The following is a 15,888-nucleotide window of genomic DNA, read 5'->3' on the forward strand; positions in this document are numbered from 1 at the left end:
CTCTCTCTCTGTGTGTTGTCTCTACTCTCTCTCTCTCTGTGTTGTCTCTACTCTCCCTCTCTCTGTGTTGTCTCTACTCTCCCTCTCTCTCTCTCTCTCTCTCTCTCTCTCTCTCTCTCTCTCTGTGTTGTCTCTAGTTTCTCTCTCTGTGTTTGTCTCTACTCTCTCTCACTCTCTGTGTTGTCTCTACTCTCCATCTCTCTGTGTTGTCTCTACTCTCTCTCTCTCTCTCTCTCTCTCACTCTCTCTCTCTCTCTCTCTCTCTCTCTCTCTCTCTCTCTCTCTCTCTACTCTCTCTCTCTCTGTGTTGTCTCTCTCTCTCTCTCTCTACTCTCTCTCTGTGTTGTCTCTACTCTCCCTCTCACTGTGTTGTCTCTACTCTCTCTCTCCCTCTCTGTGTTGTCTCTACTCTCCCTCTCACTGTGTTGTCTCTACTCTCTCTCTCCCTCTCTGTGTTGTCTCTACTCTCCCTCTCTCTGTGTTGTCTCTACTCTCCCTCTCTCTCTCTCTCTCTCTCTCTCTCTCTCTCTCTCTCTCTCTCTCTCTCTCTCTCTCTCTCTGTGTTGTCTCTAGTTTCTCTCTCTGTGTTGTCTCTACTCTCTCTCACTCTCTGTGTTGTCTCTACTCTCCATCTCTCTGTGTTGTCTCTACTCTCTCTCTCTCTCTCTCTCTCTCTCTCTCTCTCTCTCTCTCTCTCTCTCTACTCTCTCTCTCTCTGTGTTGTCTCTCTCTCTCTCTCTCTACTCTCTCTCTGTGTTGTCTCTACTCTCCCTCTCACTGTGTTGTCTCTACTCTCTCTCTCCCTCTCTGTGTTGTCTCTACTCTCCCTCTCACTGTGTTGTCTCTACTCTCCCTCTCTCTCTCTGTGTTGTCTCTACTCTCCTCTCTGTGTTGTCTCTACTCTCTCTCTCTCTGTGTTGTCTCTACTCTCTCTCTCCCTCTCTGTGTTGTCTCTACTCTCCTCTCTGTGTTGTCTCTACTCTCCCTCTCTCTGTGTTGTCTCTACTCTCCCTCTCACTGTGTGTTGTCTCTACTCTCTCTCTCTCCCTCTCTGTGTTGTCTCTACTCTCCCTCTCTCTGTGTTGTCTCTACTCTCCCTCTCTCTGTGTTGTCTCTACTCTCCCTCTCACTGTGTGTTGTCTCTACTCTCTCTCTCTCCCTCTCTGTGTTGTCTCTACTCTCCCTCTCTCTGTGTTGTCTCTACTCTCCCTCTCACTGTGTGTTGTCTCTACTCTCCCTCTCTCTGTGTTGTCTCTACTCTCCCTCTCTCTGTGTTGTCTCTACTCTCCCTCTCTCTGTGTTGTCTCTACTCTCCCTCTCACTGTGTGTTGTCTCTACTCTCTCTCTCTCCCTCTCTGTGTTGTCTCTACTCTCCCTCTCTCTGTGTTGTCTCTACTCTCCCTCTCTCTGTGTTGTCTCTACTCTCCCTCTCACTGTGTGTTGTCTCTACTCTCTCTCGCTCTCTCACACTGTGTTGTTTCTACTCTTTATCTCTCTCTCTCCCTCTCACTGTGTGTTGTCTCTACTCTCACCCCCCCCCCCCTCCCCTCCCCGTGCACACGTTCACACCCGCAGCTCTGCTTGTTTCCATTTCGACCTTCTGCAAAGCCCCAGTGCCAACCACAACATGCATGTTCCTCTGGTCCTAAAGGTCTGTGACTCCGGCTGGCTGGAGGAATGTGTCGGAGTGTGTACTGACAGGGAGAGTGTGTACTTCACCTCACTGTATACCTGTGTATATATAGCCCATAGCTTATGTAGACTTTATTTAAATTATTATTATTATTATTTTTTCACCATTGCACATTGTGCTAACCATTGCACTTTACTGTACTGTTTTATTTATGTGTCTTATTGCAACTGACTGTTGATTGTCACATCCTGGTTGGACGTACACAATCTCGTTGCACTGTCTTGTACTGTGTAATGACAATAAAGTGAATCTAATCGAATCTACTGACAGGGAGAGTGTGTACTGACAGGGTTCACACTCGCTCACAGGCTGATCCCTGCTGTCGGTGGCAGCCCCCAGTAATGCCTGTTGACGACTTTTGGCAGATGCTTTACTAAATAATACCGTCTGTCGGTAAACACCCGGGAGGCATCCAACGTTTCTTAAAGCTGCCGTGATGTCATGCGAGAAAGCCCACAATGCAACGCTGCCGGCTGTAAACGTGGATGCCTTCTTTAGCCATTACCTTCCTGTCTTCCTGTCATCAGTACCACACCGGCAACCAACTAATGTCAGTGAAGCTAGCTAGCTTGACCGAGGGAAGCAAGCGCTTGTGATTGGAGGGTCAAGAAAAGAGGGTGGACTTGGGTCGATAAAGAAAATACCTGGCATGACGTGTGCCCAATAGTACTGAGCCCTCATTTCTGAGATGGTGGATATTCACTTTCAGCAAATGCATTTAGCAAATGCTTTTAGTAATCATAATAAACAAAATAAATCTTAACTCATTGGGCGCCATTGACGAGAAAAGTCGGGTTAACTCGCCATCGCTTGAGCGCCAATCACGAGAAAAGTCGGGTTTTAATCGTTATAATTCATCTGGGCAGGCTGTGCATACTGTTCTGAATGTGTCTGAGCAGGCAGACGGTCAATACCGCCCTCTAACGCCTTCGGCCGCTATTGCACTCCATTTGAAACGATGTAGTTTGTTTTCTGGGCGGAGCTGAGCCATGCGGGCGGGGTTTAAATACTCCGGCAGGACGAGCGTTTACAACGATGCATCAACTAGCCCCCCTCCCCCCCTCGTTCATATGCAATGCCGGACAACGTGGGACGGACCTCCGTGACCAGTACTTGGAATGGCGATTAGATAATTGGATTATTTTTTTTGCATTACATCAGAGACAAGGTAAGGACACTATATATCCAATCTTGCGTTGATCTGATATTTCTTTCTCCCGTGATCGAAGCTGTCTGTGTGTGTGTGTGTGTGTACCGTTGGTGGCGGTGAGGGGGGGGGGGGGGGGGGGGGGCACCGCTCCAGGGCCCATTTCATTCTTGCATGAGGAAGGATAATAACGATAATCTAGCGTTGATTTCAGGAAGATTCGATAATCAGGTGAAAAATGACAACGTGATAACTGGATTTCACTAAAGGGCTATTTTTGCGTCTTTTCCTGGGATTATTAAGAATCACCCAAACTATACTCATATTCAAAACGGTATAAAGTGGAAATGTACGGATGAAAAACGATCTGTTTTTTGCATGTTGACCAGAAGCAACTCACTGACAATCAACGGTGTTATTAGATCCATAGCTATAATATTTCATATATTTTAAGCACTCGCAAACACGGCATTCTCTCCATTGAACAGAGCGCTGGCCTTCTACCCAGAAGGTAAACAACGACCCCTAGCGCTGAATGAGTTAACCAAACCCACTTGTTTCATTGTACAAGATATTCCTTTATTGATCCCCTTGGGGAAATTCGGGTGTCATAGCAGCATGGGGGAGGGGGGTACAGGTATGGCCAGGGTAATAGTAGAAAGGCATAAATAAATATAGGCAATCAAATTAGATCTGAATATAATTTTTTTTTAAATATACTGTAGAAACAATATAATTAAAATATGAGAAAAATAAATGGTGTAAACAAAGGTGCAGACAGATGAGGGTCTGTGTGCCCTATTGGTTATATTATACATTAACAATAATAATATAGTCAAATAAAAAAAATCTGAATATATACTATGAGTAAAAGTAAACGGTATACACGGGTACCTAACGTTTTCTGTATTGCTTTCTGTCATAATTTCTGTATAAATGGATATTTTAAAGCAAGTGAAGTGAACCATCTGTGAATGCTCAGTGCTACAGCAAAACATAGTCAATGTGCCCCCCCCCCCCCACACACACAGACACGCATACACGCACACACAAGGGTTTTTATCACAACAGGAATAACTCATCATACCCACAGGCCTTCCATTCTGGCTGCACACTGATAAGCGTTGGCCGGAATGTTTGTCTGGTATGAGATACTGTAAGCACGCACGCACGCACGCACACACACACACACACACACACAGAGTATTTACGGAGCTATCCTTTTGTTTGAGATAAAGGCCCTCGTCTGGCTTAGTGTACAGTTGTGGTTGTTGACGGGCGGGATGTCAGGGTTTCTGAGCGCAGTTTGATATTTCGGAGGAGGCCTGAGGAGGAGCAGTGTTTTTAGTCACTCGTGTCATGGGCCTCCTCGGTGTGTGTGAGCGCCTCGCTTAAATTAGCCCTTGCTGCTGAGGCACCCTGCAGACTTAGCCCCTGTTCATATTCTGACTCAGTAGGGAGCGGAATTGTGTCATGATGCCTCCTTTACGGCTCACCCAGGGGAGGGTACACTTGAGGTGGCAGCAGGGTTGATTGCACTTTGTTTGTTTGGTCACGGGTTGTTTGCACTAGTCGGGGTTGAAAATAAAATGATATAGGGTTTGCCGCACAAGGTCCTTGGAAGTGCTTAAAGTGCTTGATAAAAAAAATAAAAAGTAAAGGCTTGGAATTCCTTTTTTTTTGTATTATCTTTTCCCCCCTCCTTTTTCCGTTTTTCTCCCATCCCAATCTTAGTCGTTATGCCAATTCCCAATCCCCTTCCCGGTCGCTGCGCACTTAGCCGCCGCCCTACCGGACCGACGGTAGGGGGGGTATCGCATGCTTCCTCCGACACATGTGTAGCCAGCCCACCGCTTCTTTTCACCTGGCAGCGCGGACTCTCACTGGGAGAGTGTAACGTGTGGAAGGTCACACTACCTCCCTCAGATCCTTCCCTCGCTGTGCAGGTGACCCGACCAAACTGTAGGAGTCGCTGTTTACAACGACCAGGACCCACCCTCACCGGCTTCCCACCCACTGACACTGCCAATTGTGTCAGCACGGACGACCGACAAGCTGGCGGTACCGCTGGCAGTTGGATTCGATCCCACTGTCTCTGCGGTGGTAGACAGACGCTTAGTCCGCTTAGTCTGCGCTACCCGGCCGCCCACAAACAGCAATTTTTTTTACTCATTCAGCGCCAGCATGTACCCCCATCCCTGCTCTCTCTGCGCCACGCTTTAAAAATGGTAATTTTCACGGTGCGTCATGATTTTTGCAGAGCTATATCTATATTCTATATTATAGCTATGGAGACAATACTATGGCTAATTTGACAGTCACTATCTCTTGTGTAAAATAATTTTTTTCATGTATACGTTCGCGTGTTATCCCGTGGTGAATATTGTATAGTTTCAGAGTGATCCGGGCTAATTCCTGGAAGCTGAGTTATGGAGCGCTATGTGCATTTTGCGAAAGTCGTTCGTGTTGCTCGCCTGGACACTATAATACTATTTCCAAATCAAAGGTATATAATCGGTATTATGTTTCATCATGAAGGCATCAAAGGGAGGGGGGGGTCGTTTTGTGATGCTCTGATCATCAGCAACAGCATAGGTTTTGGAGTACATGACATGATCATTGCGATCGATGTGAAATCATTGTAGGATCAAAGTAGGGTTGATGTCATATAGTCCTTACCTTTGCTAGGAGGTATTCCAAAATGAATATTCCAATGGTCTGATCGCGATTTCCAGTATTCATCGGGTCCCTGACATGAAATGGGACAAACTATGCATCAAGTCAAGGCCTGGAACCTCTGCAAGACCTCTTTCTTTCACCTCAGAAACATCACTAAACTCCGTTCCTCACTCACCCTGGCAGATTCCGAGAAACTCGTCCCAGCTTTTGTTTCCTCCAAGTCAAGTCAAGAGTTTTATTTGTCACGGCATACATCCAGAATGTCGCTGCTAGGATCCTGATGAGGGTGCGCAAATATGATCACATCACCCCCACCCTCAGATCACTTCACTGGCTCCCCGTGGAACACAGGATTGAGTACAAGGTCTCCCTCCTCACTCACCAGTGCGTACACGGTGGTGCTCCTGCCTATCTCAAGGAACTCCTCACCCCCCAGTCCTCCTCACACTCCCTCCGCTCCGGCACAGCCTACCTCCTCAAAGCCCCCAGGACTAAGCTGCACACCATGGGCGATCGAGCCTTCTGCTCTGCCGCAACCAGACTATGGAATGCTCTCCCCATCCACCTGAGAGCACCACAATCCGTCGAGGCTTTTAAAAGGGGCCTAAAAACATTTCTTTTTAACACTTTAACTGCCGAAAACGCCGGAACTCGTCATTCCCCTCCATGCTCAAGTTGCCGAGGACGCCGTAACTCGTCTTTGATATCAATATTTCAAAAATCTGTGATCGAAATCATATTTCCGTTCTGGAGCCTTGACACACAGTGCTGATCTCCTCTCAACCCTCTAGCGGTTCAAGAGCGCCATCTGGTGGCCGATCGGCAGATCGAAACCGGATATCAACCTTTGAACCGGCAGGACTCACTCCATATGGGGTCCGGGCACTCGCTAATGTTAGAGAGACTCTGTCTTCACACAGTGAACATCGATCGGTGGAAATAACTCGAAAAAACATGATTTGGACGTATATACTATTATACAACCTGGAAATAGATCGGGCATTTCAACATCCCATAATCGAAAACTGTCTACTCCACGCTGATCGCCCAACGGCCCGAGGAGACTGGGGTGAGTTTTAGCGTGTAGTATTACCGTGTTCGATATAAACTGCTATGATGAACATATGACCCACATTAGATGAATGGTATAACGTTGCCCACGGAATTATAAACGCCCCCTCGCCCATCCGGTCAACATCAGATGACGTGTAGTAAATTCTAGAAGTACGTACAGTTGAAATTTTTGATCTCGCACAGATTCCTACCAAACTGTATTTGATCATCAATATAATGCATTTGGGGCTATAAATCACGTTCTGGAGAAAGCTGCAGAAAGAGATGAAAACATACTTATACTTTAGACCATATTTTAGTATGAATATGTGAATGAAAAAGTTTAACGTTGCTACACCATGAACAATACATATAGGACATTGAATGGGCCCTAATAATGGCAATCTAGCAATAGAATTTAAAAAGTTATAGCCCTGCAAAGAAGGGGAACTTCTCCATGTTAAATAGAGCTGGCAAGGGATGGTATATCATGAATTTAACCTTGGGCAATCAAAGTGTTAACAAGGCTTTTGCCTGAATTTTTCTTACTTTTACTTCTATTCATTTTATTATTATTTTATTTTACTTTTATGTTCTTTTATTCATTTGAATTGTTTTATTAATTTGAATTGTTTTATTCATTTAACTTTTTGTCTTTATCTCCTGTAGCACTCTGAGATTCTTGCGAAAATAAAGTGCGGTACAAATTGAATCTATTATTATTATAAGTGTGCTGGACGCGTTCCTTCCAAGTGGCTCGAATGAAGCCTTTCACTTGCCCGGGTCCCATTTCTCCGCTCGGACCATATAAAATGTAACACACAGTGTGAAATGAAGTTTCAAAGGGTAGGTGATACTGCCACCTAGCAGGATTCGGCCAGCATTGCAATCTCGAGGTCTCAGAATGAGTCCCAATGATACACAGAGGTCCGTGAGACTGTATAGACTATAGAATATTAAAATCGAATAAAAGAAAAAATTATAAACGATCGAAAACCCGAGTATAGTCGGGTTCTGGCGCTCAACCGCTGGCGAGATAACCAGACTATAGTCGTGATTGGCGCTGAATATGTTAACAAGGTGCTTAAAAAGTCCTTGAAATTAAAATCAACCATTCACATTGAAAGTTTTGTTCATCCATGATAAAATTGTTCTGAATCAAGAAATAGAAATATTTTTTTATCTAAATATTGGATCCGATTTTTTCTCAATAAAAAAAAAACTGTATTTAAAAGTGAATTGTATCCTTTTAAATGCCCTTTTAACACTTTCTGCGCCAAAAACTAGTATACTCGTGTTTCGCCGCCAACGCTTGAGCGCCAATAACGAGTATACTCGTTTTTGGATCCTTTGATCTTTTACCTTTGATCCCCGTTCTATACACTCAGCCGGAGCTCCCTAGGTCTCCCTGGCTCATCTGCCTACGTTGTAATTCCAATGATGATCGAATCTCACCAGGTGGCAGTATCGCCTACCTTTTGAACTGGGGATATCACTTGTCTTGTGATCCACTCCGGCTGTTTCCGCCTAGGAGTGGATCACAACATAGCAATCACTGGAAGATTTGGTGCCTCAGAGCTATTATTTCCCGTATGGTAGCCATGCCCAATATACACGAGTAATTGCGATTGCCATGGGATTTATTCATTTTAAGTACTTTCTGACTGAGGTAAGGTCTATCTTAGGTAACCTGCTGGTATTTTATTTATTTATTATTATTTTTTAATCCTCTTTTTCTCCGCCTGATTTTCATGTTTTTCTCCCCATCCCAATTTAGTCGTTACGCCAATTCCCCCCCCCCCCCCCCCCCCCTACCTGGTCGTTGTGCGCATGTTCCCCCTACTGGTCAGTACAAGGGAACCCTGAAGTCTACCACATGCTTCCTCCGACACATGCGGAGACGGCCAGTGGCTCTCTTTTTCACCTGGCAGCGAGGACTCTCATTGGTGAAGTGTAACGCGTGGGAGGTCACGCTGCCTTCACCACTTCCTGCCTTTCGCTGAGCAGGCGCCCAGACCTGACCTGTAGGTGTCGCTGTCCACAACGCCAGATTACCACCCACGACTTCCCTCCCGCTAACTCAGCCAAACGAGTTAGTATGACGATCGGTCCAAGCCGCAGGCAATGCTGATTCCGGGAGTCGAGACCGCAGCCTCTTGCATTGGTGACGAGCGCAATCTCCGCTACGCCACCCGACCGCCCCTTGCTGGTATTTTTCTAACGTAAAACATGCTTCTGTACCGATCAGTGTCGTAGTTTACCGGACGTAAAACTTGCTTTTGGTAACGATCACAGTTTTGAGTTAAGTTGGAAGTATTTGGGGTTTTGGGTGAGCAACCAGAACAATTTGGGCATATTGCATATAACGCGCCATATCTGGCGATCTATGAAAAAAGACATTTGGAAAGGGGAGATGTTTAGCATGTAATAGTGCACAAACTACAGTATGTAGAAATGAACTTGTTAGTCAGTGATGGACTATGAACAATGTCTGTCAAATGAGCCAAATGAGCCATACTATTGTCTCCATAGCTATAATAGAGAACACACGATGGGTCTGCAAACATTGCTAAAATGGTCAATAACGCTGGCGCCATTGAGTAAAGAATGGGAAAAGGGCGTGGCGCTCAATGAGTTAAAATGAAAAATAGTGCTTGGGAAAGTACTTTAAAGTCCTTGAATTTCATTTTGCAATGTCTGGGAACCCTGATGATAATAATCCTCACCTCCGCGTTTAGGGACGGGACAAAAGCCAAACCGTGTCGAGGCCCCGGCTTTAAGTTTGATCCCGCCTGATTCCTCTTTGTCGGTTTGTTTGTTCACCAGTGACATTTCCCCCCTCTTCGAGGTCCTTAAATTAGCCGGGAGCTGATGGTTAGCACATGTTGTCGGATGCAGCGAGGCATCCCAGCCACTCGCCCTGGACAGGATTATAGAGCCTGGCGCTGGGAAGCCGCTCGACTCGCGGGCACGTCATAAGTATGGGTTCTCAGGAGAATTTACAATGCACCACGTCCCCAGCCGCTCACCCTTATTAATAGCCGCTTGGGTTTTCAAGCTAACTCTGTCAACTCGTTCAAATGGCCCCGTTATTCCTCCGCGCCGCACGGTCAGGTTTTTGTTCGTAAAACATCCTACGGTGTGATGCGGTGAGCCCTGTGCACCTGAAGTCGAGTGATTAATCACGTGGATATTCCATGATGTTCTATGGTTCTCTGATTTATTTTTACTTTGGTAAATATATATTAGCAAGATGCATATCAAGATACAATGGTTTGCGGTTCAATGTATTGCGATACTATAAACACTGCAATATATTGTGGTTTTGTAATGTCAACATTTGAGAAGAAATGTACAGTACTTTTTCTACTTTAGGTCTTTAGTTTTGTATATTATATATTTTGTATAGTGTTGGACTTTATTCTTTTGACCTTTTTACTGTATGAAGCACATTCTCAGGGGGTTCATACAGAACCAAGCATTTCACTGTAATGTACATGAACCTTATACGTCACAAATAAAACTTGGAACTTGAACTATACAGAAATATCACAGTATATAGAGAATATAGAGAGTCTGAGGAAAAAGTTTACTGTTTTGTTCTTCATGCCAAATCTGAATGGAGGTATTAGAAATTGTCATCATTAATAGGGTTATTTTAAATAACAAATTTATAAAGCTAATAAACAAAGCAGACAGTAAATATATCTACATTGACATTTTATGTCTGTATGGCCTTGTGTCAAAGGGCTGGAATAAGTACTGTGAAAAAGCTCACAATACTACGCGTATTGGTATTATATTATATCGATATAATATCGTGGACTCGAGTATCACGATACGCGACACTGCTGCACAGTGCACACCCCTAGTTCCTATAGGCATTGGTGTAATACTCCATGAGAATTCTTAAATTGAGTGACATTCCCCTTGGAGGAAATGACTCAAATCAACCGTAGTAACACACTGTGCCAGAGTCAGTGCAGTGTTTATGATCAAGAGTCAGATAGTCCTAACAGTGTTTATGATCAAGAGTCAGACAGTCATAACAGTGTTTATGATCAAGAGTCAGATAGTCCTAACAGTGTTTATGATCAAGAGTCAGATAGTCCTAACAGTGTTTATGATCAAGAGTCAGACAGTCATAACAGTGTTTATGATCAAGAGTCAGACAGTCCTAACAGTGTTTATGATCAAGAGTCAGATAGTCCTAACAGTGTTTATGATCAAGAGTCAGACAGTCATAACAGTGTTTATGATCAAGAGTCAGATAGTCTTAACTGTGTTTATGATCATAACAGTGTTTATGATCAAGAGTCAGATAGTCATAACAGTGTTTATGATCAAGAGTCAGATAGTCATAACAGTGTTTATGATCAAGAGTCAGACAGTCATAACAGTGTTTATGATCAAGAGTCAGACAGTCCTAACAGTGTTTATGATCAAGAGTCAGACAGTCATAACAGTGTTTATGATCAAGAGTCAGATAGTCATAACAGTGTTTATGATCAAGAGTCAGACAGTCGTAACAGTGTTTATGATCAAGAGTCAGACAGTCATAACAGTGTTTATGATCAAGAGTCAGACAGTCGTAACAGTGTTTATGATCAAGAGTCAGACAGTCATAACAGTGTTTATGATCAAGAGTCAGATGGTCCTAACAGTGTTTATGATCAAGAGTCAGACAGTCCTAACAGTGTTTATGATCAAGAGTCGGGGTCCTAACAGTGTTTATGATCAAGAGTCAGATAGTCCTAACAGTGTTTATGATCAAGAGTCAGACAGTCCTAACAGTTCTCAAGTTCACCAGCCGTTAGTTCTCCAGCTATTGGCAGCAGTCTGTGCCCACGGTTGTCCACAAGGTCCTTGAAGTGCTTAAAGTGCTTGATACAAATTTAAATAAATAAATAAAAAGCCAAGGCCTGGAAATTCAAATCAACCATTTGCATTGAACGTTTTGTTCTGAATCAAGAAATATAATTTTTTTTTATTTAAAGGCCCACTTGCATGTTGTATTTTTGTTCAATAAACAATGTGACTAGGCCAACGGTGACTTTCATGAAGAGGGGGGGAAAAAATCCCAAAATTGACCCAGTTTTAGCGTTTTTATCAAACATTTTGTCCGCCCAACCACAATCACCACGCACGTGGATATTTTAATCCATGGTTCATAACGTGCGTGTGTCATCTTAATGATGACGTCACACCAGGTATCAGGGCAGCAGGGGCGCTGAGAATCACAGGCAGGTAGTGGCAGGAAGCAGAGAGCCTTCTTGTTACTACTAGGCTAGCCGAGGAGCTAGTATCTGTTTCACCTAACACTATTGCTCCGTGATCATAGCCATTTATCTCTAAAGCTAACCACTATTTGTAAAAGCCACAACAACGTTACCATATTTGTAAATATACTAATGTAAATCATTGTGTCGTTGTACATATTGTGTATATAACGTTAGTAGCTAAGTTAGCTAGCTTGCTAGCCAGCATTCCCGAAACTCCTAACATGCCCCGATTTTCAGATTCAGACAACTTTATTGATCCCCGTGGGGCAATTCATATTTGCAGCTTCACCACAAGCAACAAAGACAAACAAACAACAAAACATCTCAACGACAGCACGGAAAATAAAAAGAGTGATACAATCCAGCAATAAAAGTAAAAGTAAAAACAGACAACCAAGTGCAAAAGGCTACTTAAAATGACTACTGTCTGTGTTTAAAAGTCTGATAGCCGAGGGGACAAAAGATGGCGTAGCGGTTGGTCCTACTTGGTGGGACATCATAACGGCGGCCAGAAGGCAACAGTGAAAACCGCTGAGACAGAGCATGGAGGGGTTGATTAATGATGCTCGTCCCCTTCTTGACCACCTGGTCCGTCCAGAGAGAACATAGGTCTCTCTGTTTTACTCCAATTATTTTGGAGCACACTTTCACAATATACTGTAGGCTGTTCCTATCTTTAATAGACAGGCCACTGAACCAGCAGATGAAAGAAAAAGTTAGGAGGCTTTCAATAAAAGAACTATAAAAAGTGCTCAGGATCTTCGCACTAACATTAAAAGAGTTCAGCTTTCTTAGCAGGTAGATCCTCTGCTGACCTTTTTTAACAATAGACTCTGTATTTAGGTTGAACTTCAGTTTACAATCAAACACAGTTCCCAGGTATTTGTACGATTCAACAGTCTGGACGTCCTCATCGTGAATTACACTAGCTACACTGGCTTGATGATCGGGGTTGTGTCTGAAGTCAATTATCATGTCCTTAGTCTTAGAGACATTGAGGTCAAAGTAATTCTCATCACACCAATTCACAAAGTCGTGAAGTACAGGTCCATGATCAGTTTCGGAGCGCTGCAGTAGGGATACCAGGACAGTGTCATCTGAAAACTTAACCAGATGCCTTTGGTCATGAAGCGATCTGTAGTTGTCCGTGTACATAATAAATAAAAGGGGAGACAAAACGCAACCTTGGGGGGAGCCAGTGTTGGAAATCGACATGTTGGACATCTGCCCATTTACAAAGACCTGCTGGACCCTCTCAGTGAGGACATTTAAAATCAGCATGAGAAGCATTTAAAATGGTTCTCACCTCTTTGTATACCTTTGTCCTCACAAACAAAGTATTCTATTCTGCCAGGGAACTTATGGACACGACAGTAGTAGTAATAATAATAATAATACATCTATTTTATATAGCGCTTTTCCAGGTGCTCAAAGACGCTTTACATGGGCAGGAGAGACAAACTATGGCAAAACAAAAAACTTGGTTTAGGAGGGGTGGGTAGAAACACTGTACAACTGTACAAGCAAAACTGTACATTGGAATATTGACAACCATACTTGGTCATTTACTGTACATTGGAGGGGGTTGGGTTAGGACATTTACAGGGGCCAGTTTCGAATTGCAGTCTCCCTTAGGTGTTCTTTGAGAGTGGTTTTGAAAGTGGATAGTGATTCACATTCCTTTACAGCTTTGGGTAGGGCGTTCCACATTGATGTGGCATAATTGCTAAACGTGTTTAGTCCCTTGTTTGAGCTGAATCTGGGTTTAACATGATTTGTGGAGCTCCCTCTGTGATCGTGGTATTCACTGACCTTTGGGAAGTATTTTGACATGTACATGGGTACCTTGGTCGTGTAGCGTATCTTGTAGACCAGGCCCATTGCAAGTTGCTGTACTCTATCGTCTACTCTAAGCCATCCTAGGTTGTCAAAGTGGGCAGGGGTGAGGTGGGTTCTAGGAGTAAGGTCAAGCAGTAGTCTGACCAGTTTGTTTTGAGATGTTTGTAATTTTGTTTTTAGCGCCTTTGAGGTGCTTTGGTACCATGAGGTGCAAGCATAGTCGTAGTACCCTTGAATGAGTGCTCCTGCCAGAGTCTTCAGGGTATTCTTGTTTACCAGAGAGGAGATCCGGTACAAGAATCAAGTTCGTTGGTTGACTTTTTTTTATTACATTGGATGCCATTTTGTCACAGGAAAGATTAGCCTCTAGGATGGAACCCAGGTAGGTAATTTCATCTTTCCTTGTGACAATATTGTCACCCACTGTAACTGAGAAGCCGTCGGTCTTGCTGAGTTTGTTATTTGAACCAAAGAGAATGGACTCTGTTTTGCCCATGTGTAATGATAGTTTGTTATCGGCAAGCCATATGCAGATTTTGCCTAGTTCCGAGCTGAGGGTTTTTTCAACCTGTAACTTGTTCTTGTCAGAGACCAGCAGGGCTGAGTCGTCTGCGAACAAGAACAACTTGCAGTCACAAGCTGACGACATGTCATTTGCATAAATTAGGAATTGTACTATCAACATGCCGTGACGTGTAGCTTGCTAGCTTGCTAGCCGGCATGATGCGTGCAGTGCTTTGCCCCACAGGTCTGAGAAGAGGACCTGCACATTTTACTCGTTCCCGAAACTCTTTTACATGCCCTGATTTAAAATGGTTCACGACAGTAGACATAATGCTAACGTTAACGTTAGCCAGAGCCATATAGCCAGCTTGGTACTATGACCCGTGACGGGGATAAGGCATAAGGCGACAGCCTAACAGACCAATAGCGTTGCTGTACTGAACAACAGGCTGCCTAGTGGTACATGTAGTTATTTTTTTACGACATTAAAACCCTTATAACTACCTTGTTTCAACCAAAAATGCAGTTGTAGCTGGTCCATCAAAGTCTCTCCGACGATTAAACCCATTTGCGTCTTGTAAGGCGTCCATTTGGATCAAGGAAATGGCTTTCTGCACTCGTCAAAACTCCATTATAGTGGATGAGAAGTAGGGGAAAGTTACCTTCAGTGACGTCACGGCACTGATAGCGTCTGATAAGCTTTTTGATTGGCTCCATACATGTTATTAGTGCGTGGACATTTTTAACCCTTTCTGAGTGGAATTTCCGGCGTCAAATGGATTTTTTTTTATAATGAAATTAGATACCAATGATGTAAACTACCCATAATTGAAGAGTAGGGTTTAACCTGCAAGTGGGCCTTTAAAGTCTAACCAATTGTCGGAAATTGGTTTTAATCCATAAATATTGGATCATAAATATTTTTTCTATAAAAAACAGCATTTAAAAGTGAATTGTATCCTTTTGAAATGCCCTTTTGAAATGAAAAAGAGTGCTTAGAAAAGTACTTGAAAGTCCTTGAATCTCATTTAGCAATGTCTGTGGGAACCCTGCACACTGCTCCTCCACGGCTAACGTTCATGTTCTGTCCCACAGGCCCGGTCACACTGCTCCTCCACGGCTAACGTTCATGTTCTGTCCCACAGGCCCAGTCACACTGCTCCTCCACGGCTAACGTTCATGTTCTGTCCCACAGGCCCGGTCACACTGCTCCTCCACGCCTAACGTTCATGTTCTGTCCCACAGGCCTGGTCACACTGCTCCTCCACGGCTAACGTTCATGTTCTGTCCCACAGGCCCGGTCACACTGCTCCTCCACGGCTAACGTTCATGTTCTGTCCCACAGGCCCAGTCACACTGCTCCTCCACGGCTAACGTTCATGTTCTGTCCCACAGGCCCAGTCACACTGCTCCTCCACGGCTAACATTCATGTTCTGTCCCACAGGCCCGGTCACACTGCTCCTCCACGGCTAACGTTCATGTTCTGTCCCACAGGCCCGGTCACACTGCTCCTCCACGGCTAACGTTCATGTTCTGTCCCACAGGCCCGGTCACACTGCTCCTCCACGGCTAACGTTCATGTTCTGTCCCACAGGCGGAGGCGCGGCTGGCAGCAAAGAGGGCGGCTCGGGCGGAGGCTAGGGATATCCGAATGAGGGAACTGGAACGACAACAGAAAGAGGTAGGCCTG

At 44.3% G+C, this 15,888-nt stretch overlaps 1 protein-coding gene across 2 annotated transcripts in view; it reads left to right on the forward strand.

Moving 5' to 3' along the window:
* lrrfip2 (leucine rich repeat (in FLII) interacting protein 2) overlaps window positions 1-15,888 on the forward strand; it is an 81,652-nt gene that overhangs the window by 20,481 nt on the left and 45,283 nt on the right. For both annotated transcript variants that reach the window (XM_084322088.1, XM_084322089.1), the window contains exon 3: window positions 15,793-15,879. In XM_084322088.1, the coding sequence (XP_084178214.1) occupies window positions 15,793-15,879 (87 nt within the window). The remainder of the gene's footprint in view (window positions 1-15,792; window positions 15,880-15,888) is intronic.

The sequence above is a fragment of the Notolepis coatsorum genome (assembly GCF_963971535.1).
Source record: "Notolepis coatsorum genome assembly, chromosome: 9".
In the NCBI taxonomy this organism is placed as follows: domain Eukaryota; kingdom Metazoa; phylum Chordata; class Actinopteri; order Aulopiformes; family Paralepididae; genus Notolepis; species Notolepis coatsorum.